Source organism: Tiliqua scincoides, chromosome 2, assembly GCF_035046505.1.
Source record: "Tiliqua scincoides isolate rTilSci1 chromosome 2, rTilSci1.hap2, whole genome shotgun sequence".
NCBI classification, from domain to species: Eukaryota; Metazoa; Chordata; class Lepidosauria; order Squamata; family Scincidae; genus Tiliqua; species Tiliqua scincoides.
Genome location: NC_089822.1, coordinates 116,267,693 through 116,292,883, shown reverse-complemented (window position 1 = coordinate 116,292,883; position 25,191 = coordinate 116,267,693). Strand labels below are relative to the sequence as shown.

The following is a 25,191-nucleotide window of genomic DNA, read 5'->3' as shown; positions in this document are numbered from 1 at the left end:
ATCTCATTTTGTATATTCGATTCTGATTTTTTAGTTATTGAGTGATGCTATGCAGGGCACTGAAACCTCATCCTTAGACACTGGGAATCTTATTCAGCCATTTCAACCTGATAAGATTTAAGTAGGCATTGCCTACATGTTTTCAAGTACAAGGGCTAGGGATTTGCTTTTTAAACAGACAAAATAAAACAAAAATGGAGATTTTCAGGAAGCTGAATTCTGTACCCAGCACATTTTGTATTCTTCCTATACTCCTGCAATGCCAGGTATATGTGCATTTTTATTGAGAAGTAATCCTATCCAACTTTCCAGTACAAGTGCAGCTGTAATGTAGCCCCAAGGCAAGGGAAAAAAATGTTCCCTTACCTTATGGAGGCCTCCAGAACTACACTCCCACCACAGGATACAGCACACACCTCACTGGCATGGCTACACCACAGCTGGAAAGTTGGATAGGATTTGGCCCTAAGTCCACTGTGTTCAAGAAGACTTACTCCCAGGTAAATTAGCATAGGATTATAGCTGGGCAGCCCAATCCTACCTATGGCTGGGCCCACTTGAATAGCAGCAAAACAAGGTGCCACTGTTGTAAAATGGTAGGTAAAATGGTTTCAGAAGGTATGCACAGTGCGCCACTGTCAGGATCATTTAAAAGCCATTTAAAAAGTGCTGCCACAAACAGCACCAGTGCTGAAGACTCACTTCACTACTGGATCCAGCAACCCCCTACACCAGGGGTGCTCAAACTTTCAACTTTAGGGATGCTGGACCTTTAACAAGTGTATAGAAGAGAGAATTTCAGCAGGTGTAGCTTGTCATCTGTGGGATGACAAGTTGCACCTGCTGTAATTCTCTCTTCTATACACTTGTTAAAGGTCCAGCATCCCTAAAGTTGAAAGTTTGAGCACCCCTGCCCTACACCAATGGTAAGTCAGCAGGGTGGGCAGAATAGGGTGGGGGGAGCAGGATGGGGATCAAGGCCTCAGAGGTGTGTGGTGGGTGGAGGACAGTTATTGGAAATAATGGCTCCACCAACATCCTCTGCTCAGTTCTGGCCTTGACACACCCTCTTGCCTCTACTCAGACTTGTGCTAAGTGCAGGTCCAGATAGATCACTGGTTCCCAGCCTGTGGTCCAGGGACCACAGGTGGACCACAAGATCCTGAGAAATGGTCCGTAATGTCTCAGGAAAAAAAAAAGATTGCCTTTGATCACATCCAGATGTTCCCCCATGGACCACCAGAGAGGACAGAGAATGAACTGCCCACAGCCAGCAACAAAAGCAACAACCCAGAAATCTTCGCTATAAATAATACATCTAATAAATCTCTAATTATTACAAATTTAATTGTATTTTTTGTGTGAAGAGGTGGGGGTTGCATGCAGGACTCTGGGGGTAATTTGTACTTGGGTCCAGGGTCAAAAAGGGGGTCCAGGAGGCAAAGGAGGACCACCAGAAATTTCCTGGGATTGTATATTTTCCAACCTCACCCAGACTTGCTGCCCACGTGGGATGCTGGGTGCATGGTGGCCGCCGCAAGCCATGTGCTGGGCAAAGGAATGCATATATGACACTCCTGAACATGTCAAACATGGGAGGAAACTGGCCTGCTACAGCAGCTCTTTGGCTTGTGGATCAGCTTACCATGAAGGAGGGTATCAAGGACAGCTGTGGAACTATAGCTGCTGTAGAAGTACATTTTGGTACACACAGGACACTTCCCATTCTAGTGTGAGCCTAAATATGATAATCTAGTTTTCTACAACGATTTTTAAAATTTAAAAAATTTTAGAGTCTTAAGAGTGTGTGTGGTTTTCTGTATTACTATATCTAGCTGCTGACATTCTGTGGGCAGGTAGACATGAGCTCCATATTGGGAAGTAGAGTAGACCAGGGCTCCAAAAACTCTTTCTGCTGTTGCCCTCTTCCTGCTCCCCCTGCCCTGTTTTGCCCCCTCCCCACCTCTGTTCTGCCTGCACCTATCACACCCTCCTCCACTCTGTTTCACCTCTCCCATCCCCCTTTGGGAAGGGGCCCAAAAGAAACATTTGTACCCCCTGATAAAAATCCACTAGGAGGCATGGTTGTATGTAAAAATGGTTGGCAACCTTCAGTCTCGAAAGACTATGGTACAAACCTACAGCACCCAGTATTCCCAGGTGGACTCCCATCCAAGTACTAACCAGGCCTGCCACGCCAATTCCAATTTTTGTCTCAGAGGTTCATAGGCTCCTAAAGGTTGGAAACCACTGGAATACATTCATGTGGGAGTAAAATAAGTAAAAGAAATGTTTGCTTTCCTCTCCATCCCCACATGGTTTCTGACTGCTTGCAGGATGCAGTGGAATCTATGATGGTGCTGCTATGCCCTGTGGGCAACTTTTAATTAGGATTGGACCCATACATCTTTCAAGTTTAAAAGCAGAAATAAGAGGCAGAAAGAGAAAACACCCTAACAAAGAACTCTGACAGTTAATTTTTTGCTGTACAATCCTAGTGCAGCGGTTTTTAACCTTTTTTACGCGTAGTTCCCTGCACACTGAAAACATGCTAAAATTGTTGAGGCACAACACCAGTTTTTAAATTACAATACAATTAATAAATACAATGTAATTACTTTAACCTTAATTTAATTAAAACATTACTTGGCAATTAAAGAAATTCACAACAAGCTGTGATCAAACTTCTCTGAACTTGAATACCTGCGGCTTCCCAGGCCCTCATAACGCCTTTTACAGCCTGTCTTAACTTGTGCTGGAACAGGCAGGCTGACGGGCCTGCGCTGTATCCAGCCTAAGTTTCGGGCAGCCAGAGGCTCAGCCAGGGGAAACTGCGTGCAGCCTCTGTGGGGCTCAGAAGACCCTCTGAAGGCAACAACCTCTGGAGGGGGCATGTGAGGACCCCACAGATCCCTGATCCTTGGATAAGTCAAACCATGGATACAAGATCCACAGATAAGGGGGGGGGGGACCCTGCATGTGGTTTTTGGAAAGAAGGAAAACGTGTGAAAGTAGGGTAGTCAGATTTTAGTAGGAGCAATGACAAGGTATGACTGAAACAAGGTGTGGGATTCAACTTTGGTGGGGGGAGAGAGAGGATGCAAGGCAAAGGATTATTACCTTTGGAAAATGGGGATAAGTGAGGAGAGGGACAGAAAGGAAGGTGTTAAAATGCTAAATGATTTTAGGAGGGCAAGAATGAGTTCTGCATGAGGGAAGAAGTGGGGTGAGAGAAAAGAATGATGTGCCAAGTGCCTGCTTGTATATGCGAGAAAGAGTGTGAATAATGTCCTTACAGTAAGGGAGAAAAAGCATCCTGCCAGCGGAGGCAAGGCTGAAGGGTCCCTTCAGAGTGTGGCAGGCAAACTGTGGTGAGTCACTGGGATTAAAAAACTGCATTTAACTGGGGCATTCCATTGTTTGTGTTCAGAGGAAGTTCCCCCAAACCCTGAAAACTGAATAAAACAGCAACAGGCAACCTGTGGCATTTGGGGAGAGGGTCACAATCCACCAGACAATTTGCCTGTTCAAGCCTCACTGAAATGAACTGGAAATATGCCAGCTGTTCTGGCTTCTTTGGAAGAAAAACCTCAGCCAGTGGCCCTGGGCAGATTCCCTCTCACTCACTTGCTTTATTCCTGCTGCCTGCCCTCTGGCTTACTTGTGTGCTCACTGCAGGGCTCCTACCTGGAGCTCCTTCAGGCTTCTCTGGCTGTCCAATCAGCACACAGGAGAGGCAACAGCCACTGTATTCTTAAAGTGGCAGGTTCCACTTGGCAAAATACAAATGCAGCCAGTTCCGCCCTCTTTGCTGGCTGCATCTTTTACTTGGATGCTGTGCGAGGCTCAGGGTAGCCGTGCCTTCTCCTGCACGGCTGATGTCTGCCTCCTCTTGCCCCATGGTGCACCTGAGGCCCATTCACAGCACACCAGTATGCTATAGCACAGCAGTTAAAAACTGCTGTCGTAGTGGGACTTGGCTATGGGTGTGTGTGTGTGTGTCCTGCTGAGTTCCTGCATTTCAAAATGTACCACTATGCCACTGCTCCAGACCAACCTCTACAGAGCACTAATGCAGTTGCAACAATGGGAGTGGTACTGATACTCATGAATGAGCACAAACTGGTTCTGGACACTACCATCCAAAAAAATGTTGTGACCTTCATGAAATTTATAGTAGGCAGAGCTTGTAGCAAACTCCCATGTTCAAAGTTTTCCCTCTAGAGATCTTGTTTCACCCAACAAAGGTTTTCTCACCAAAATTTCCTCCTGCCTAGCATCTTCTCCCACAATTCTCTACTACATAGTTCTGCCAACCTCTTGCACTCACACTCCCCCCCTTTTTTCCTCTCACTCTCTCATATATATGTGCAAGCTCTGAACATTAGCCACATGGTGGGAAGGAAAAGACTCCTTCTAATCCCTTCCCATCTTACCTCGCCGATTGAAGTATTCTCGGGAATAGCGTCCTGAAAGAGCAAAGTGCGGAGGGATATCACCCAGTAACTCAACAATGTGGGCAATATGATCTGGCATAGGAAAAAGAAGATAAAATGTTAGAGACCTGGGGCTTGGCATGGGAGTCTCCCTTTGTGGCACAGCCATGCCATGCCTGTGTTTTAGCTGATGAATATTATGGTTCTTATGCATAGCCTGCCACAAACTGATAGCTGGGTTTGGACTGCAGAATATCAGGTCCTTCCCAGGGACCTGGGATATTCACAGATATTTTCATAAAATTGTACTGTTCCAAGCAAGACTCGCTTTCTGTTGTTGCTGCTGCTGCTGCTATTATTATACAGAACTCTGGCTTCATGAATCTGAATAAAATCAAGGCAGAAAATACAAGCTGAGTTCTTGCTCAATAATACAAATGAGATTTGGACTTACCTGTGAATTTCCTTTCTCAGTGGACTCCAAGGCAGGATCGGTTTGATGAGATGGATAGCTCCTCCCTCTCAGGTAGGCGGGTCAGGTAAAGTATTCCTGAGGGTAGGGGCTCCCCTTGCCTCCCCAGACTGAGAAAGCAAAGAGGAAGAACCCGCTTCCCAGTTCCAGCGCCCGCAGTCTCAAGGTGCTTGGTTCACCACCAATGGAAACAATGAATCCAATCCAGGCTGCTGCGGACTGATTGCTCCGGATAATGTGAGACGGCAGCCACCACAGAAAAGACCCTCATGGGCACAGGGTCACGGCCTAGGTACCCTCTGTATGCTAAGGCATCCTGCTCCTAATAGGGGCTCCACCTATCATTATTATTAATTATTATTAATAGTATTTATATACCGCTTTTCAACAGAAAGTTCACAAAGCACTTTACAGAAAAAAATCAAACAAACAACTAATGGCTCCCTGGCCCAAAAGGGCTCACAATCTAAAAATCATTCTATTCTATTGCCTTTCTTCTACTTCTTCTTTTGAAGTATGAGTGTCCCCCATTCAGGCTGTGAAGGGGGGTGACTGACCCCGCCAGTCCACTGAGGACTCCAGTCCACTGAGAAAGGGAATTCACAGGTAAGTCCCCTTTCTCCAGTGGGCTCTCCATGGCAGGGTCAGCCTGATGAGATGGGATCTACCCAAGCCATACCCCTCAAGGGTAGGAGCTGCCTGAAGTGTAGGAGACCACACTCTGCAAAACCCGCCTAGCAAAGGCTGCATCCTCGTAGGGGAAGGTGTCCATCTTATAGTACTTAATGAAAGTGTGAGGTGAGCTCCAGGTCGCCACTCTACACACCTGCTCCAGGGACAGATGGGCCTTGAAAGTCACAGACATGGCGACTCCCCTCAAGGAATGGGCCAGGATGCATGGGGAGGGAAGCTCCAGGCTGCAGGTCCTGAAGGCCTCACCTTTCACCTCCCTCATTCACATGGTTGAGGGCAACATCTTGAGCCCCTGCTTCTTTGGCTTGTAGGAAACAAACAGGGCTTTGGTTTTCCTGAAGGCAGAGCTCATGTCTAAATAGAAGCTGATGGCCCAGTGCATGTCTAAGGTATGCCAGTCCGTCTCCTTGGAGTTAGGGCAGAAGGAAGGGATGACTACCTCTTGGAATCGGTGGAATACAGAGTTGACCTTGGGCAGGAACATAAGAACAACCCCACTGGATCAGGCCATAGGCCCATCTAGTCCAGCTTCCTGTATCTCACAGTGGCTCACCAAATGCCTCAGGGAGCACACAAGACAACAAGAGACCTGGTGCCATCCCTTGCATTCTGAGGTAACCCACTTCTAAAATCAGGAGATTTCACATACACATCATGGCTTGTAACCCATGATGGACTTTTCCTCCAGAAATCTGTCCAATCTCCTTTTAAAGACATCTAGGCCAGATGCCATCACCTCATCCTGTGGCAAGGAGTTCCACAAACTAACTACACGCTGAGTAGACTAACTACATACTGAGGAAGGACGGGTCAGGCTGGAGAACCACACAGTCCTTGAGAAAATGGCAGAGTTCCTTGAACAAGGAGAGGGCTACTATCTCGGAGAACCTCCTGGCCGATGTTATGCTGATCAAGAACACTATCTTTTGAATGAGAATCTGGAAGGAACAGGTGGCCACGGGTTTGAAAGGAGGGCAGGTGAGAGCCCAGAGGACCAGGGATAGATCTCAGGAGAGGTCCCTGAGAATTGAGGGGGTTCAGGAGGGCTACCCTGCGAAAGAACTTTGGAGAGGAAGTGGGGCAGGAAGGAGTGGCTGTTGAGGTGACACACAAAGAGGTCCAGGGCAAAGGACCCAAAGCAACTGCTGAGCATCTGGAAGATCTGTATATGAAGCTGCCACTCTGACTGCTCGAGGTCCTTCCGACTCAGCCAGTCTGCCATGGTGTTGTCGATGCCTGGAATGTACTCTGCCCTGAGGGAACAGAAGTTCCTCTCAACCCACGGAACATCCAGCATGCGTGGCTCCGCAGGGTCAACTATCTCGTTCCCCCTTGGCAGTTGAAGTACGCCCTGGCCAAGATGTTGTCTGTATACACCAGGATGTCCCTTGACCTGAAATGTGGTGAAAAGGTCTTCAGAGCTAGATAGTGGGCAGCTCCAGGTAATTGATGCTTCTTTTGGCGTTGCTTGGAGACCACCTGCCCTGGGCTGAAAGCTCCTCCAGCTAGCCCCCCATCCGAGAAGGCTGATTTTGGTGTGGGTCACTGTCTGGTAGGGAACCTGGACTGGAGAACCCTGGTTCAGCCTGGGTGGCTGCAGCCACCAGCGCAGATCCATGTGGGTATGTGGGTCCAGCCAGCCACACCTGTGCCTCTGGAGGACAATGTGGTCCAGGAAAGGGGTGAGGAGGTGTTGAAGAGCCCTGGCTTGGAATCTGGTCCACGGGATGATGTCCTGGCAGGAGGTTAGCATGTTGAGGAGGTGTGCCAGGGTCAGAACGTCTGGCCAGAACCAAGGAAGCAAGTTATCTGATCTCGTCCCACCTTTCTTGTGACAGGAAAACCTTGTGGCGTACAGAATCTATGATTGCCCCCCAGGTGGAGGATGGACTGGGAGGGGACCAGATGGTTTTTCTCCCGGTTCATGATGAAGCTGTGATGCATCAGGCAGCAGATGGTCTGGATGATGTGGTGTTGTCCTTGCAAAGCTGATTTGGCTCTCAGGCGGACATAGTTGAGATAGGGGGAAAGCGCCACTCCTTGGGTGCACAGGTGGGCCACGAGCACAACCAGGACTTTGGAGAACACTCTCAGGGCAGAGGCTAGACTGAATGGAAGAGCCCAGTATGGGTAGTGGGCAGAAATCTTCTTTGAGAGGGGAGGAATGGCACATGCAAATAAGCTTCCTAGAGGTCCAGTGAGTTGTTCCTCCAGATGGTAGTTGTTCCTCCAGATGGCCCTCACTATGGATCTTAGGGTCTCCATCTTGAACTTCTGGTGTTGCATCCACCTGTTTAACCACTTGAGGCAGAGAATGGTTTGGCTGCCCCAAACTTCTTGGGGAATTAGAACCCCAGTCCCCTCTCGGGGCAGCTATCTTCCAGAGATCAGATTGTGCCCTGCTGGGGACCTGATGGTGCTCTGCAAACTGCTGCAACCAGAGCACGAGGGTCCTGATGCAGAGGGAAGAGGCTATAGAGGCCTTGAGGAAATTGGCAGAGGACTCAAAGGTGCGCCTGGAAGCTATCTCAATCCTCTAATCCAGGGGTCTCCAAACTTTTTGGCCAGAAGGCCGCATCAAATATCTGGCGTGGTGTGGAGGGTCATATAAAATTTAAATAAATAAATTAGAGATGGAACTTAGATGAGTAAATACATGAATGAATGGGCTCATTCATTCAACCTCTCTGGCCCTCAGAACACCCTCCAGACACAATCAGAGCACAGTTCTGGTCATGTTCAGTTGAGTGGGCCAGAGGCTTTCAGGGGACAAGAGGTTGGCCGTGGGCCAGAAAGAGGCTTGTGCAGGCTGCATCTGGCCCCTGGGCTGGGGTTTGGAGACCCCTGCTCTAATCCACTGGTCCTTGGAGAGACTCTCACTGTCCGAAGGCAGGATCAAAGGGGAATCCAGTGCTGCCACAGGCGCATCCACTAGGTGTGACTTGAATCTGGGGAGGTCATCCTTCTCTATCCTGCAAAATCTGCAGGAGTTGGGTTGGAGTCCCTGGCCTTGGCTGGGGTAGCCCATTCCTTGTCTATGATCTGCTTGAAGTAATCAGGAAGGAGAAACCCCTGGAGGGCCTCCTGCTGGCTAGGGAGAATGGAGGCAGCACCCCAGAGGGAAGAGGAGGGCTGAGAATCCACAGGGGGCTGGGAAGGTTGAGCTCCAGGATGCTGGCAATTCCCTGGAACAGTCTAGGAAAAAAATCTGGGGCAAACAGGGTAGTGCACTGTTGGTCAGAGTTCAGGCCCTCATCCTTGGAAATCTCCCCCTCCTCAGAAGAAGAACCCATGGAGGTCTCCTCCTTGTCCAGAGGCAACTCAGAGCATGTTGTTGAGGTCCCCCAATCTCTTGGCCTTCTTGGGGGGGAGAAGATCCACCTTTATCTCAGAGGGGACGCCCTGGGAGGCTTGATCCTCGGGAAACTTGGGAGGTGCCGGGGGAGCTGCTGGGACTTTGCTGCTGGGGGGACCCCGGGGTGGGAAGTGAGCCCTGGATGGTGGCAATACCATGACATGCTGGCAGAAACGGAAGCTTGGACCATGCTCTGGATGGTGGCCAAGAGCTCCTCCAAATTAATGGCAGACACAGCTCCTGACGCCAGGGAAGTGGAAATGGGTGTCTCTTTAGTGGGGTTGGCCATGTCCTCCCTGACATCCCCCTCTTCTCATGGTGGATGGAGGCAGCACTGGTGGAGCTCTGAGGCTGGCTTCACATGGGTGATGGAGCTCGTCGGTGGCCAAGCCCCCAGTAGGCTCGATTCCTCCTGGGAGAGCAGGGGGCCCTGTCTGGCCGCGTGTGCTCCCCTTCTTCTGCTTCAACTGGACCAGCAGTTGGGAGAGCAGCAGTAGCACACATGCTGCCAGGTGGCCAAGATGGCCGCTGTGTGCCAGGAGAGCCAGGGAGGCGCGAAACGGCGCTAAACCGGTGTGAAAATTTAAAAAGTAAATGGGCAACGCTGGGAACTCCAGTTCTGGAGGCTCCTGCAGGTTAAGAGGTGAGGAGCCTGTCACCCCTCAAAAAAAGAGGTCTGCTGAGGCAGAAAGAGAAAAATTCTAAGGACTCGTTGGTCAGCCTGGATGGTCAAAACCCAGCCTGCTCTTCTGGAGACCAGGTCAGTCTGGGGAGGCAAGGGGAGTTCCTCCCCTCAGGAAGACTTTACCTGACTCCCTGAGAGGGAGCAGCTACCCATCTCATCAAACTGACCCTGTCATGGAGAGACCACCAGAGAACAGAAAGTATTAAGGGATGGCTAATATAGGTTCCATTCTTGGAATAATAGATCCCTAGACACTTCCACTCCTCCACCTCAGATCCCACACAGCCCCTCCCCATCCTGAAGTTCTCTCTGCTTTCCACCACCATATCCTTTCAGAGAGGTCACAAGACCAAAAGGTTTCCAGTTTTTCCCAGTACATCCTAATGTTTCATGATCTGGCATGCACATTACCAACGACTTGCATCATTCCCGCCTTTATTTTCAGTTGAAAATATCAAGGCCAGCTAAGCCTCCACTCCACTCTGTGTATGCTCTCTACTCCCAACAGCTCAACAAAGGAAATGCTACCTACCTTCATCCCTGGTATAATCTTCACCCGAGTGTGGCTCAAAGAGGTAATCACCAGTTGCCAGTTCAAATGCCTGTCAAGGAAAGGAATACACAGAGACCTTGACTCACTTATGGGAAAAGCCATAACTACAGAGCCAATACACTTGTTCCTGCCCTCTGCCACATCGCCTCCCCATCACAATGTTTCCTGTCACCCTATGTCAGGACTTGAGAACCCTCCAAACATCCTCTGTCTAGGATAGGTATGATGGAGATTCAGGCTGCAAACTTATGCACTCTTTCCTAAGAGTCTCCATTGAAGACAATGTGACTTACTTCTGAGTAGACAAGTATAGGATTGTGCTCTCAACCTGTTTGCAAACACCAACCTTGGGCCAATAAGAGAACAGTTAATGTAGAATTACACAACTCCCTTCAGGGCAGTCTTTCTCCTTAGTCTGAGTAGCAAATGGATTCTGCTGCCGCTCCTTGTAGCAAGACTGCCTCTTGACAGAGACTGGGTCTGATACCTGAACATTCACCCAATCACCAAAAGCACACAGCAATAGCATTCAGGAGGTATTCTCAGAGCGCAAGCATCTCAATGATGTGCCTTAAGGCCCAACTTATCCATCATATAGTCATTATGAGGAGTCTACTTCAGTGGCTATTATCCTATGGTTGAAGCGTTTGTATAGTGGTGTTTGGGCAAAGCTTCTTAACACCAACCCACCCAAAGCTTTCATTTTCAGACATCTGTACTAGTCTTGAAAGAAACAACCTCTAAATCCACAAGAATGGTTTGGTCGTGTGAAACGAGCACTACAGGCAGCCATTTCAAAGTGGCTTCTGTGTGGAAAATATGGGGCATATAAACCAGGCTTCAGGCCTCTTCACCCAGTCTGGCTCTGGGTGGTTTAAAACTTCTAAAGGTCATGACATATTAGCAGAAATTCTTTTGTCAGTGTGCTGTTGTTTGTGTGTATGTGTGCGGGTGGGTGGGTGTGGGTGGCAATTTTATAAACTCAACACAACTCAATTAATATATTTAATTGAATAACCCCCAACCACTTAATTTATTCCACTTGAAGCAGATCTGCACTAAACCTGAACGACAACGTAAGAGTCTTTCACACAGCAACCAACAAATGTCAACCGGAATATGGCACAGAAAGAGAGAAACAAGAGGGAAACAAGATATGCGGAGGAACCACTTCAGCGTACCATACATGCTGTGCTCCAAATGTCTGCTGGGGTGCTGTAGACGGCACCAATCAGGACTTCTAGGGCCCGATATTGGCGGGTCTGAATGTCCTCTGTAAAATGTTTGTGCTGAGGAGAACCAGAAACAAGGTGAAAACTCCTTTCAGGACAGATCATGCCCCTCACTCGACACAATACAATCCTCTTGAGATGGCTAACCAAAATGCCCCTCCCACCATTTGTGTGTTCTACCCAGTAAAGCAGAGCACCCTCTACCTTTCACCACAAACCTCTGGGGCAGAACTCCATCTAGGCTGCATGGCCATGTGGCTGCATAGCTTCCCTCTTGGCACTCTGGAGAGCAGCCACAGTAGGGCTCAGTGCACTTGGATGGGGAAGAGCAAAGGGAACAATCTCTACAGTTTATACAACTGTATCATAATTCACATTGTAATGTGTCAAAAACCTTTAGCATCAGACAGGGTGAAAATTTAAATAAAGTCATTAAATGCCTATTGAAAAGAGAACTGTGTAGTGTCTAAGGGCAGAACCTGAATCCTTGCACTTAAAAGGCAGGAAAAAGACTGGCTGAGGAAGGAAAGGGATGACTCCTATTCCACCACCACCCCAACCATCTTTCTTCCTAAAATTCCTATTTTTCAGTGGACAAAAAGGAGAGCAACTTGAACCTCTGGTGGCCCTAAGTAGCAAAAGCAACTTGAGAAGCCTCCCTGGCTCCATGGCCCCTGCATTTTATTCTCCAGTAATGCAGAGTAGGATCACCCATCTCTACCCTAGTCCTTGTGGTAGACACTCTGCAGGGAAGGAGCCTCACCCTGAGAATATGCAGTCTCCCCAAAGCCCCTTCTCTGTAACTGGCTCCCCACATCAGAGTCTGACATATAACCCTGTAACTTCTATTCCTAAACCATCCGTGCACTGCCACCCTTTGCAGTACAGACCGCCACATCGAACTCCTCATGGTCAGTCTCACCAGTGGGAGGTGCATAAGAGGAGGAGAAAAAAGCCATTCATCTCAATATCACACTTACCACCCAGCAGGCATTGCCCAGATCTGCTATCTTCACTCTGATCTTTTCTGCATTTTGGGGTTCCAAAGGGTTCACCAGGAATTCAGAGGTGCCAAAAGCTGCAGAGGAAGTCCAGAATGGGGGATTGAGTACGAACAAACTAAAGGCCCAATCCTATCCAACTTTCCAGCACTGACATAGCTGTGCCAATGAGGCGCGCACTGCATCCTGTGGTGGGAAGGCAGTCACAGAGGACTCTTCATGGTATGGAAACATTTGATCCCTTACCGGGATAGAAGCACCAGCTACACCGGTGCTGGAAAGTTGGATAGGACTGGGTCCTAATAAACTAACGAGCTAACTAACTAGTGGAATGGTAATCCACACACCTATTTTGTCGTCATCGTGTCCCCGTCCCCCCCCCCGTAAACTGCAAACTGCATTGCTGCTCCTCTAGTTTAATTAGGTCCCCTGCTGATTGCCTCACAGCAGCAGCCAGTCAGGCAGGGAAAATGAAAACCCTTTAAATGTTCCAATGATTTGCTGGTTTTATTGATTTTATGTAAGCTTCATAGAGCAAGGTACTTTAAAAATATATAAATAATAATGAAATAGTGAAGGACAGTATACATAAAAACACAGGAAGAGCTCTATTAGATCAGGCCACGGGCCCATCTATTCCACCATCCTGTATCTCACTGTGGCCCACCAGATGCCTCAGAGAACACACAAGACAATAAGATAACTGCATCCTGTTGCCACTCCCTTGTACCTGGCATTCTGAGGTAGCCTACGTTTAAATCCAGGAGGCTGCACACACCCATCATAGCTTGTACACGTGATGGAGTTTTCCTCCAGAATTCTGTCCAATCCACTTTTAAAGGGATCTAGGCCAGACACAATCACCACATCCTGTGGCAAGGAGTTCCACAGAATAATTACACGCTGGGGAAAGAAATATTTTCTTTCGTCTGTTCTAACCTTCCCAACACTCAATTTTAGTGGGCATCCCCTGGTTTTGGTGTCCTGTGAGAAGGAAAAGAACATCCCACTATTTATTTGTTATCCAATTAAATAGCTAACAGGGCATGTGATCATCATAAAGCATGTTTTTAGTCATATGCACTCAAAAGGTGTGTCTTAGCAGCCATCATAGCTTTAAGAAATGATGGCCTGGGGGGGATGATGGCCCTGAGGTGTGCTGAACAGAAGACTCCAAGATGGAAGGACAGGAATGTTCACCAACTTTGGGGCATACTGGTCACCACTGCCTTCTTACCCCGTACGATCATGTGATTGGAGCTGGAAATACTCACTGCTGGGGGAGAGAAGACCCCCGTGCTCCCTCTGATTAGAAACCCCTGACATGGCCGAGCCAGAGAAAAGGGACCCTGAGAAGCCAGAGGTTGCTGAATCAGGGCTGAAGTGGCGGCTGGCTGTGCCTGGTGGAGAGTGCCCGTTGCAGCTGTCGTAGGCATTGTGTGTGTAGAAGCCAGACGATGACGTCAGGCTCTGGGGGCTGCAGGCCAGCGACCCCCCAGAGGGTTCTGCACTTTCAGCAGTGGAGATTGAGATGGGGGCTCCAACGTGCAGCTCTAGAGGGAAGAAGAGAATCAGGATTGCCAACACAGACTGTGACAAACCAAGAGGCAAGCAGAGAGTACAGCGGCCAACAAAGCAGCATTTATGCAAGAATAAGGAGAGAAGCATGGGACGCAGGGCGACAAAAAGATGAAAGTAGGGAATGCCTGTCAAATAAGTATACTGCTTTTGATTTTAAGAGTCGGGGTCCAAAATATCAAAAACAGATTTGTTACAAATATTCCAGTTTTAACATTATTCATAAAACAAGCTGGCTACTATTATCTCTATAGCCTAGTTCTCATTGAGGTGGTAAATCTGTGTCCACATTATGCTGCATCAATACAGTGGGGTACAGTGCATCAGCATGTGTGGGGGTCACATGAGCGAAGGCTCCTCCAATGCCCCCCCCCCCAAATTCTTGAAAAGAGAACATCACAGCAGTTTCGAGCCTGGACAACTCTCTTTCATATATTAGTTTTCCATGTGTAGGCAATTATAAACTTTATAATTCTTTTGTTTGGAGGAGCATTCCATCATGTGAACCCTCCCCAGCAGTTTGACACAGCGTACTGCCCAGACAAAGGTTTATCATCCCAATGCGAACTAGACCCACATACTACAAGTTTAAAACAGAGCATTAAAAATCAAAGTGTTTTGACAGTGTCATGGATTTGCACACACTATCACATCAGAGCTTGACTGGGCATTTTGCACATGAAGCTGCCAAGTCAGGCTCCTGGTCCATCTAGCTTAGTATGGTCAATACTGACTGTTAGAAACTCTCTAGTGTTTCAGGTGAGGGTACTTCCCAGCCCTACTTGGAGATGACACCAGGAATTGAACCCAGGCTCTCCTGCAGGCAATCCATGTGCTTCTGTTTCAAATATGGGTATATGTGCAGCAAAATATTTGTGATTACTTCAAATCTGATGTGCTAATGTGTGCAACATGGTCATCTTGGCAAGACAGTGTTGATCAATGTTCAAATATTAGTACATCATGACAACAGTACCTGCATATTTTATAAATGCTGCTAATGCTAGGATCTTTGTAATCAACCTGCATGTACCTGCATGTTTAGTAAATGCTGTTAACGCTTGGTTTTTTATAATCAACAGGTTTTTGTACCCTGGCATTTGGAAAAGGGCACAGAATGTGTATTACTACGCATTACTCTCATTACAAATCCTTGCTGATACCAAACAAGCACGCAAAGGTGAATGTGTGGAACAAAACCAGCCTAGCTGGATAACTAACATAACACTACAAGAAAGGAGAACAGGCGATCAAGGGGCATAGGCATGCAAGAAGGGGCACAAACCATGCACACTAAAAACACAAACATACAAGAGAACATGAATGATGCGAGCACAAATCTTTGAGCCAGTGGTTCACAAACCTTTTTGACTGGCAGCTCCCTTGACCTACTGGGCCATTGGGCACAGCTCCCCAGTAGGGCTATAATCCTATACATTGTATAGGGTGGTGAGGAAAGGACTGAAGTTTGTGATGTTGTTGTATATTTGTGTCTTGTTTTGCTTTTTTCTCTGTATTTTATGCCAATAGAGGTCTTGCTGAACTGTATAGGGTGGTGGGTTTTTTGCAAGGATTCTGCGGCTCCCCAGGAGCCATAGCTCACAGGCTGGGAACCACTGCTTTAAGTTATGCAAAGGGGTACTGGAGCAAGTGAGCAAAGAGAACGCAGGTGAGGGTGAGTCAGCCACGACTAGACAGCACCTTCCCCAGGCCATCTCACCTTGGGTTGCTGCAGACTCGCTGGCATCCCCTCCTGCTGTGGCTGCCAGGTCATCCAGCTGCTGCAGGTCACGGATCCGCTCGGCCAGCAGCTGACTCTGCCGCTTCTGCTTCCTCTTCAGTTTCTTCCGCTTGTTCTTTGAAAGCTTCCCGTTCTGGGAGGGGAAACAGCCCCATGTTACAGCCCTAGGATTCATCTTTTCAGGGCTGTGTGGGAAGCATGCAAGTGACACACATACAGGCCAGTGTGCAAGATTTGGGGAAGCCACAGGGAATCAGGAGCAAACCAAGTAACATCCAGGAGGGCCAGAAACAGCAGGATGGGATCTCACATCACACACACAAAGTGCAAGTGAGTAGCAAACAAATGAGGGCGCAACCCTAACACTGCACTTTCCAGCACTGATGTAAGGGCAATGCAGCTCTGAGGTAAGGGAACAAACATTCCCTTACTTTGAGGAGGCCTCTGTGAGTGACACCCAACTGCAGGATACAGCACATGTCCCATTGGCACTGCTATGCCAGTGCTGGAAAGCACTGACATAAGGGGTTAGGACTGCGCCCTAAGTGTAGCACAGGAAACAAAACATTGTGGGAAAAAAGGTACTGCAAATCTGTAAAATCCCTAAGGAACCATATAAGCAGCATGACTGTTACACATGCAAGACTGGGTGAGCAAATGACTGGGAATGAAGGCCTCGTGGTAAGCCTGTGTTTGAGTTGTACCACTGAAGATTGCTGATGAGGGTTCAAATGACAGAATGCCCCTCCATACAAACATATTTTCTCAGCACAGGTAATTAGCAAGGCAGGGAGAAGAGTTCTGTGTTGTCCTCTCAGGCATGCTAGTTTTCAAGGAGAGGTTGGTTCTATGGAAGAGCATTCAACCATGGCAGTCCCCCTCCACATCAGAAGCCGGAAGTAGGATAGCCCTGGGACAGACTGACTACTTCAGTGAGATCTACGCTTAAATAACCAATAGCCTGGCAGAAAAGAGGGGCTTGGGAATAGGCTCAAGTGTGACCAGGTACAGAAACAAGCAGAATGGGAGAGCCAGAGTGGAAAAGGGGTGAGGTGTGCAAGAACCAGGCCTCCAAAACACACTGGGTTCAAGACAGTGTGAGAGTAGAAGTAACTTGCGTGGTCATTTGGGGAAATAATATATTCAGGGATAGCAAGAAAGCAATGCATGATGCAGGCTCAGAATCCCTCACAATACCACAAGGGATCCTGAGGTACATTGCTATGATCGCATGGAGTTGGTGCTTGCAGTAGCAAAACATCAAGGGCCTGCCCTAAGCAAGGACAAAGTGAAAACCAGGAACTGGAGCAAATCAACAAGGTGCGGAAACAAGGGCGTGCTCGGTGATAGAAGCATGAACTCCGGAGAACAAAGGCATGGAGAGCATGCAACTAGGAATGAGAAGACAAAGAAACCAAAATGGGTGTGCAAGGGGTACCACCTTGTGCCTGCACAGGCAAAAAATGATATACAAGGCAATTGTGTGTGTGAGTGTGCACATACATGTATTTTTAAGGTGGAAAAGAAAGTGCACATGAATGTGAAAATGGAACAAAGAAAAGCTGAATGATATGAGCTACAGCCCTTTCTCAGCAATCAGGGCAACAGTCATGGCAGAATCCACCACAAGCTTAAGAGAGCAGCAGGGAAAATCATAAAGTAACTTCATTAGGAACTATCTTCCTAAAGAAGCCGGTTCATAAACCTATACCAGGTGTGTGCATGTGCGCACATGTGCACAGGGCTGGCCCAAGACATCCCAGTGCCTGAGGCACCATGCCAAATGCTGCTCCCCCTTCCCTGGTGATGTGTCAGTCTCTGCTCCTCCAGTTCTCTGCTCTCCCCTCCACACTTCTGCTCTGACCCCATCACCTTTTCCCAGTCCAGGGAGTGGGAGGAGGAAGAGGAGGACCAGTGGACACGACTGGGCATTGCGCCAATCTGTTGCCTGAGATGACAGCTTCAGTTGGCCTCACGGAGGGTGTGTGCATGACTGCATGGACACATGCGCGTAATGCATTCTCTGCCTCATGTGCACATCTGGAAGCCACGTTACCTATCCAGTCCCCAAAAAGGAATCCTGGTGAATGAGAGTGAACCTAGTGTTCAGGGATTCAAGGTGGGAACTGGACCAATGTCACAAGGTTCTAGCACATGACCTTTACCTCAGATGAAGAGCTGCATATTACAGTGAAGCAGGTAGAAGAGAAAGTGTGACAGTTGTGCTTCCCTTTCCCATGCTTCTGAGCAGTGATTACATCATAGGAGGGGCTTGCTCCCCCATATCTCTTCAGATGTCTCCTTAAGCTGCTATTTTTGAATGTGATGGAGACAAGTCAGGGGCCTTGTGGATTTTTCAAAGGGCCTCCCAACTTTTCTCCCCAATGCCTTTGATCCTGCAGGGTGAGAAGCACAAGTGGTTTTTGCAGCAGAAGCATTTGCACCCTACCCTTGCAACTGCCCTTTTCATAGTACTGGTTCCATAATCTTGAGGGCTGTTGGGCAAGACACTCTTAAGAGATCCCCTTTAGCTTGAAAGGAGCAGTAGTGTGTGCATTCTTTCACGCTACTGCAAACCTTCTTGCGTACAACACATGCACCATACAAAGTAAGAATGGTGGCACCATTGGAGCATGAAGCCCCTTAGCAGCACTGGGGCCCCAGCAAACCTTACTACCCTCTGGAGTGGGCATACTTTTTCATACAGAGATGTAGTAAGAGAAAGCACAAGATAGGGCTACTTCCTGTCCCCCTGCTTAACTACAACATGAGAATCTGCTCCATGTGTGACACATGATGCCAGCAGTGTTTTGCCACCAGGAAGGAAAAATACAAGGGACGTAATTGGTCTGTAGGAGGGGCAGTCCATTTGATTTGGAGACCCAGTGACATGGCTTGAGCCCACTGTATTTGACACTAATCAAATATACTCACTCCACCATCAGGAAATTTTCCTTAGAGAGGATATGCTCACAATCACTATAACTACAGGCAGTCCTTCATACAAACCAATGTGCTGCGCTCCCATAGGACTTGGCTTCCTTCCAGTAGGGCTTAACTTTTTAAATTGCATTCTGCCTTCCTTTCATTAGTGCCAAGCAGTCTCCAATCCCGTGGCACTGCTAGGGGGATGAAGGATATGTGGGCAGCACTGGCTGACACACACGGGGGGGGGGGGTTTGACACCACTACTGGCCAAAATTTTCAAATAATACCATCATGTAATATGTGTAATTTCATGAAGAATGCAAGGAAACAAACCGCTTTGAAATATCTCTATTTTATCAAAAGTTATAGCCAAAAACCAGTGGAGGCGTGGCAATGGTGCATCACCACACCCACCATCTGGGGCGGTGCCCCACCCATTGCACAGGAGGAGGTCCATCATAGGGGTGACCTGCAGGCCTCCGGTACCAGGTGACACAAACCTTAGTAATGTCACTGCTTCCATCTCAGTACTGTCCAAAATGCTTAACTTTAGCAAGGTAGCTGTTCCATGAATTCTCAGACTGTGCCCAGGGTTAGGGTCTGAACCAGCCAGTAGGGGGATTCAGACCCATCAGAATCATTGCATAGCAGGAGAAGACAGTGATCTGCCAAGATGGTGTTTGTCAAGGATCAAATGCCATGGGAGATCTGAGTGGCATCAGCAGGAGATTTAGCCTGGGCACCACCACCCAGTACAGGCTCTAGGAGGAAATTGCAGGGAGATCAGCCCTATCACCTAAAGAAGCCTCCTTTCAGCAACAGGCCTGAATGGATCAGGTGATCTTCCAAATCAGGCTTTATTCTTCTGAGCAACCAAGCCCTGATCTTTCCAGCTCATCCTGCCTTCAACTGCACTAGGGCTGGTTCTGACACTGCTTCCAACCCTGACAAATTGTGAGGAGAACTGAATCTTCCAAACAACTGTGCAAAGCAGATAGGTCACATCACTCAATGTGCATAATTTATTCTGATTGCAAAATGGGGAGGGGGCTCCTCAATGCAAATCTCCTTCATGCACTGCTGTACATGTGAACTGGAATCCAATGACTGCTCTTGACTGGTCCCTTAACCACTGCTATAGTAAAGTCAGAATGGCTTGCTTGCTTATTTATTGATTTGAGAAATTTATATCCCGCCTTCCCTACGGCCAAGGCAGCTTACAAAGCTCCATAATAAAGTACAAAGTATCATATCAGGTAAGAAGCATTAAAAACATGAATTTCAACATTAAACAGTGAAACATAAAAACAAAAACAAAGCAAGAACTTACACATACCATTGAGCCATTAGGGGAGCAAATAAGTAGAGGGAGGCAATCAAGTCACATAAGTATTTCAGAGGGGCAGAAGGCCAATATCAGATGAAACAGGTATGTTTTGAAGCCCTTGCCAAAAAGCAATGAGGGAGGGAGTAGTTCTCAATTCTCCTGGAAAGGAATTTCATAGTTGTGGCGCCACTACAGTGAAGGCTTACCCCCAAACTGCCATCCCTCTTGTGACAGAGACAGCACTTGTAGAAGAGCCCTTCAGATGACCTAAGAGGGTGGGTTGGAATGCATGGAAGTAGTTGGTCTTTCAGATAGCCTGGAGCCAAAACATGGAGGGCCTTAAAGGTTAGAACTAGCACCTTGAATTGGAACTGGAAGCAAATGGGCAACCAGCATAGCTGCTGAAACAGTGGTCCAACCAAGGCATATCATCTAGTCCCTGTAAACACCCGAACAGCTGCATTCTGCACTACATGCAGTTTCTGAACTGTTTTAGAGGGTAGACCCATACAGAGTATGTTACAGCAGTCTAGTCTTGAAATTCCTAAAACATGGATCACCTGGCCAGGTCTGAACGGCTCTGAATATCTCAGCATGACAGATGCGAGGAAGAGCATCAGCATGCTGGTCTCCTGTTGTCTTGTGTGCACCCTGAGGCATCTGGTGGGTCACTGTGAGATACAGGAGGCTGGCCTAGATGGGCTTTTGGCTTGATCCAGTCAGGCTTTTCTTAAGTATGGTCTCAGGGCCCAATCCTATCCAATTTTCCAGTGCCGGTGCAGCCATGCCAGTAGGACATGCACTGCATCCTGTGGTGGTGGTGGGGGCAGTCACAGAGGCCTCCTCAAGCTATAGGAACACTTGTTCCCTTACCTCCGAGCTACATTGGGGTTGCACCAGTGCTGGAATGTTGGATAGGACTGGACCCTCAGTTGGCACACCAGCCGATGCTGGGTGAACGCACTTCTAGCAACTGCTGCCTCCTGATTTTCTAGAGAGCTGAGAGTCTAGAACTCCTAAGCTGTGTACCCAGTCTTGCAAGGGGAGTGCAACCCGGTTCAAAGTGGGTAAATGATTCAGTATGTGCACTGAGGATTTACTGATTTATTTTTTCACATTTTTATACCACCCTTCCTCCAAGGAACTCAGGGCATATGTACATGGTTCCCCCCTCCTTTTGTACTCACAACAACCCTGTAAGGTGTGTGAGCCTGAGAGATCATGACTGGTCAAAGTCACCCAAGAAGCTTCATGGCTAAGCAGGGATTTGAACTGAATCTTCCAGTAAGACCAACTCCCAAATCACTACCTCTCAGAGTACGCTGCACAGCTGTGACCCCCACAATGCACAACAGTATGAATAGCAAAAACATGCAAAAAATAATGGGTTCTGAGCTGTCTGTGACAGAACAGGAGAGAGATCTTGGGGTGCGTGTGGACAGTTCAATGAAAGTGTCGACCCAATGTGTGGCAGCAGTGAAGAAGGCTAATTCCATGCTTGGTATTATTAGAAAAGGCATTGAGAATAAGACAGCTAATACTGTAATGCCGTTGTACAAATCGATGGTAAGGCCACACTTGGAGTATTGTGTCCAGTTCTGGTCACTACATCTCAAAAAGGATACTGTGGAAATGGAAAAGGTGCAGAGTGACCAAAATGACTACTGGACTGGGGCACCTCCCTTACGAGGAAAGGCTACAGTGTTTGGGTCTCTTCAGTCTAGAAAAGAGGTGCTAGGGTGGGGGGGGGATCATGACTGAGATATACAAAATTGTGCAGGGGATGGATAAAGTGAATAGGGGGATGTTCTTTTCCCTCTCACACAACACCAGCACCACGGGACATCCGCTAAAATTGAGTGTTGGGAGAGTTAGGACAGACAAAAGAAAATATTTCTTTACCTAGCATGTAATTAGTCTGTGGAACTCTTTGCCACAGAAAGTAGTGATGGCATCTTGCCTAGATGCCTCTAAGAGGGGATTGGACAAATTTCTGGAGGAAAAATTCATTACGGGTTACAAGTTATAGTAGGTATGTGCAAATTCTTGGTTTTAGAGGCAGCCTGCCTGATTACCAGATGCAGAGGAGGACACCAGGACGTAGGTTGTGTCTGTTGTTTTGTGTGCTTTCTGAAGCGTTTGGTGGGCCACTGTGAGATACAGGAAGCTGGACCTTTGGCCTGATCCAGCAGGGCGTCCTCTTATGTTCTCAATAGGAGCAAATGGCAAATAGGAGCAAAGGTCCTGGTCTGTACCTTCTCTGTGGTAAGCCTCCCCCTGATGTCAGACAGCAACCCCTTTAATGTACCACTCCCCCCTGGGATGGAGCAGCCACCAGATGGATGTGATAGGCAGAGCATCCAACTGTAAGAGTTCCAAACTCCAAGTCTGAAGCAGTGCAGCCTAGACACATGTTTACCACCTCAGTGAGAACTAGGGCTGTGTTTTCTGTGGTGAATCTCCTTTCTGAGAATGATGAGGCTTACAAAATGTCAGGGTAGTCCTGTTTATGGCAGAGTGTAGTGAACACTTGAGCATTTAGAAGTCTTAGGAAGGTCTAATATTTGCCCAATTTTACTAAGCAAATAACTTTTGAGGACTTCATACAGAACAGTTTTTCAACCAATATAAATATAATGGCAGACAGCTCAAGAGCTGCACCTGAGCACTCCGTGACACCAATGGATCATGAGCTGTGCCTCTCATACCACACAACGGAGCTACTCAGAGAACAGTAACATATGTTCAGCTAGTCATCATCAAGTAATGTTTGGACTATTTTTAAAATCCAGTTGGCGGGGGGGGGGCAGGGTGAAGGCAGACCCCATAGTGGCCAAGTTCAGAATTAAATTTTATACAACTTTCTCCACGCTATTTGTGTATAGTGTTAGGTTTTACTGGCACTTTTTTTTCTTTTTTCAAGTGGCATAACTTGGAAGCAAGCAAAAAAAAAAAATGATACTCATGTCAAACTCTCTCCTGGTGCTTTTAGACTAAAAGTTATAAGGCAGTTAATTCTGCACTCTCCCAGGACAAAGCAAGCCCTACAGAGTAGCATGTGAACAGACGAGTCACAAAATGTGGTAAAAGACTGCAAGAATGCAGAAGGACCAGACGTTTAGCCACAGCAGCCTTTAGGAAGAGATGGATGGAAGATGGGCTACAGTCTCATAAACACATAACAGAGAAAAACGGATCATAAATGCAGCATTTGAAGCTATAGCACATATAAAACTGGAGATTTTTTTCAACCACCATTATGCATTTGGAAGTATTCCCTTAGATAGAACACTCCCGTTCTCCAGATCCTCCCTTTCCCATGTCCTTCATTGTGGCTGTGCCATATCAGCACTAATATCAATCTTGGTTTAATAGCAAAAGAATTCCCGCTTCAAACCCTAGAAAAGAGAGAACCCAGGTTGGTATTGCCCATGACTAATGATGGTGATGTTTAATCATGCATGGGTGACAAGCAGGGAGAATTCATATGCAAGATGAGAAGGATGATATGGTCTTGCTACCCATTCTCCATCTCTTAACCATGGTGGGCAGCCAAAACCTGAGCTGTCCAGGGTGTGTGGCTACAGTGGCGCCAATCGCAACCTGCGCACTTCAAGCAGCTGCCACCGGCTCCTCAGGAGAACAGGACTTTTGCCCCCTTCCCCCGGGTAAAGTGAGTAGCCCTGCAATGGGGCTACTCGATTCACTGCCAACAAAAAGGTCGCTGGTGAATCAAGTGTTGGGTGGCAAGCCCGACGCAGAGGCTTTGGATCCGATGGAGTGTCACTCCACTAGTCTCACCTCCCTCCCTCCCTGCTCCCTCCCCCTGGCATGCCTCTCCCTGCCTCCCCTGAACCCCTCCTCCCCGCCTCCCCCCACGCCCAAGCTTACATCTCTGCTGCTCAGTGGCCAGTACAACTGCCAAGCGGCAGAGGTTGGGTGCCCACCCAGCGGTAATCTGGCACTGGCCAGCGCTGGGCTACCTCTGGTGTTCACCTGGTGGTAGGGCCTGCAAACATGCAAAGCCCAGGATTGGGCTCTAAGACAGTGCCAACTTTATGAGCTCACACAACTTTAGCATTAAGTGTATTAATTGTATCCAATGACACTGGGAACATGCTGTTTGCTATGCTGTTCAGGATGCCCCCTGTGACATTATTAGCATTTGATGAAAAATCTCTACTTGGCTTCTGGTATGAAATCCTTTTAATTCAAGTAGTATCGATCTAGATAATCTCAAATTATTTTGTCTAATAACAAGTTCCTGAATCACTTAGCAGGGAGGGAAATACTGAAGAGACAAAAGTAGCAGCTGCTAATATCTCCAGGAATCAGGGCTGTACGTAGCAAAAAGAGGCAATTCATTGCTGTTCTGCACACTGCCCAATCAGCGCCTCCACAAGTCAACTGAATCTATGCAAATTTCATCCCCCAACAAAGCATTGTATTATAAACACAGAATTGAAGATATTAGTTTGCATTCTGGTGCGCCTGTATGTATGGCTGCAGAAACCCAAAAACTGAGGGAGAAAGTGATTAGGAGCCTGGGTAATAGAGGGATGTCTTAGAACTGCACTTGCTGGCAGAGGAGGGAAAAGATTCGAAAAACTACAATAGAACCTCCATTCTAGAAACTCCTGCGGATACCTGAAACCATGGATACAGGCAAACACCCATCCCCACAGTCCAAGGGCCAGGGAGTCTGAGCCCAGCAGAGGCCAAGGACAATCTCTACCAGGCTCAGACTGAGCTGTACAGCTCAAAACACGTGACTTCTAGATATACGGGCTTCCCTGGGCCTCCCAATGCCTTATAAGGCATTAAAAATGTCACTTCTGGTTTATCCAGAAGTCACATGTTTTGGGTTATATAGCTCCATCTGAGCCCATCAGAGGCCAGGGAGTGTCTCTGGACTCAGAAGCCCTTCCAGAGGCTAGGGGAGTTAAGTTGGGGGGTCCGGACCCAATCCATGGAATAACCAAATCGGTGGATACGGGGGACTCTAGTTGATAGCTCTCTCAGTAGCAATTATTGGAATCACCATGTTTAGGAACAATAATGTAGGATTATCACGTGCTGGGAATACAGACAGTAGTCCCTTCTGACAAAGCTCCCTGAGGCATCTATGTAACAACTATCAAGAGAGAATGATAGCAAGTGATCAATCTTTACTGATTCAGCATGGCAATC

At 47.7% G+C, this 25,191-nt stretch overlaps 1 protein-coding gene across 2 annotated transcripts in view; it reads right to left on the bottom strand.

Moving 5' to 3' along the window:
• Positions 1-25,191, bottom strand: part of SRPK3 (SRSF protein kinase 3) — a 44,015-nt gene that overhangs the window by 2,727 nt on the left and 16,097 nt on the right. For both annotated transcript variants that reach the window (XM_066617891.1, XM_066617892.1), the window contains 6 exons: positions 15,726-15,879; positions 13,702-13,980; positions 12,407-12,504; positions 11,376-11,483; positions 10,174-10,243; positions 4,437-4,529 (listed from right to left, as the gene is read on the bottom strand). In XM_066617891.1, coding sequence (XP_066473988.1) covers positions 4,437-4,529; positions 10,174-10,243; positions 11,376-11,483; positions 12,407-12,504; positions 13,702-13,980; positions 15,726-15,879 — 802 coding nt within the window. The remainder of the gene's footprint in view (positions 1-4,436; positions 4,530-10,173; positions 10,244-11,375; positions 11,484-12,406; positions 12,505-13,701; positions 13,981-15,725; positions 15,880-25,191) is intronic.